We start from the raw sequence: 1,129 nt of genomic DNA, 5'->3' as shown, positions 1-1,129 counted from the left end.
ATTTCACAAGCGTCCTAATGTTAGGATTTTAACCCATTAGGATGCAATTTAAGGATAAATGGCGTTCACAAGGGCCCTTTCCTTAGGTTGGGTTAGGACATTAGGATATTAGGATCCTTACCGTTAGGATTTAGGACATTAGGATGCCTTTTTCCTTAAAAATTGGCCTTTAGGACGCCCCGGCTTTCACAAGCTATATTTTTAAGGAAATTTTCATCCTCACGGTAAAGTACCTCGGGGGGTACTTTACCGGCAATCCTAAGGTTAAAAGTGTGCAAGACGACTCGCTGCGCTCCGCCAAACAGTCGTTGGTTCGAAACTCTGCATGTACATTTTTAAATTAATTTGTAACTTAAACAAAAATCTTACAACTATTAACAAAACTCGACAATAATTTCGATACTCATTTGAAACTTCATATGAAACTACTTACAAATACTCATCTTGGCTAGAGTCAGGCGTTTTGTTACTGCAGGACTCCTCCATAGCAGAAAAGGCCCTCTTAGCAGAAACTGAAACTTCGCCCCACGCTCTACTAGCTTGCTGCCAAGCTACCCAAGCTTCCTGTTGAGCCATGAGTGCCCTCTTTCGTATCTCCTAGTTCCGCTTCGTCAAGATCCATTACGCGTATCAGTTGTTAATAAAAGTGGTTATATCTGTTAAATCTGCTGAATGGCGCCTTGAGGCCTACCTTTGTGGTCCATGCTTCGATGAACCGATTCGTATTTCGTTAGAAGTAAGTATAAAATGGTGGAGTGGTAAAGTTTGTGTTCGGTGTTGGAGAGATCCTGGTTCGAATTGCGGTTATATAACATTTTACGTTGTGTTTAATTGCCGTAAGGATTCCTAATATCCTCAGATAGCACATCCTTACGTTAGGTAAGGACGTCTTTAAGTATAGGATCCTAACGTTAGGTAAGGAAAATCTACTGAAATAGCCTTAGTTAGGTAAGGACGTCCTAAGGTTAAAATCCTATACGTAAAGACGTCCTAATCTAAGGACGCTTGTGAAATGGGCCCCAGATCACAGAGTAAGGGTGCACCTGTCCCACGCCAGTGCTATGTTAGACGCGGCCTCTCCAAAAGAGCCGAAAAAGTAGTGTAGCAGATTGGGGGTATAACGGTAATT

General features: G+C 42.0%; 1 protein-coding gene across 1 annotated transcript in view; it reads left to right on the top strand.

Annotated features, from left to right (window-relative positions):
- Positions 1 to 1,012: 1,012 nt before the first annotated feature.
- Pmar_PMAR013109 (conserved hypothetical protein) overlaps positions 1,013 to 1,129 on the top strand; it is a gene marked incomplete at both ends in the record, with an annotated part of 5,056 nt that continues 4,939 nt past the window's right edge. Inside the window, one exon of the mRNA XM_002776337.1 lies at positions 1,013 to 1,096. Coding sequence (XP_002776383.1) covers positions 1,013 to 1,096 — 84 coding nt within the window. The remainder of the gene's footprint in view (positions 1,097 to 1,129) is intronic.

Source organism: Perkinsus marinus (genome assembly GCF_000006405.1).
Source record: "Perkinsus marinus ATCC 50983 genomic scaffold scf_1104296953744, whole genome shotgun sequence".
In the NCBI taxonomy this organism is placed as follows: domain Eukaryota; phylum Perkinsozoa; order Perkinsida; family Perkinsidae; genus Perkinsus; species Perkinsus marinus.
The sequence above is the reverse complement of the archived record's forward strand: the minus strand, read 5'-3'. Positions and strand labels throughout refer to the sequence as shown.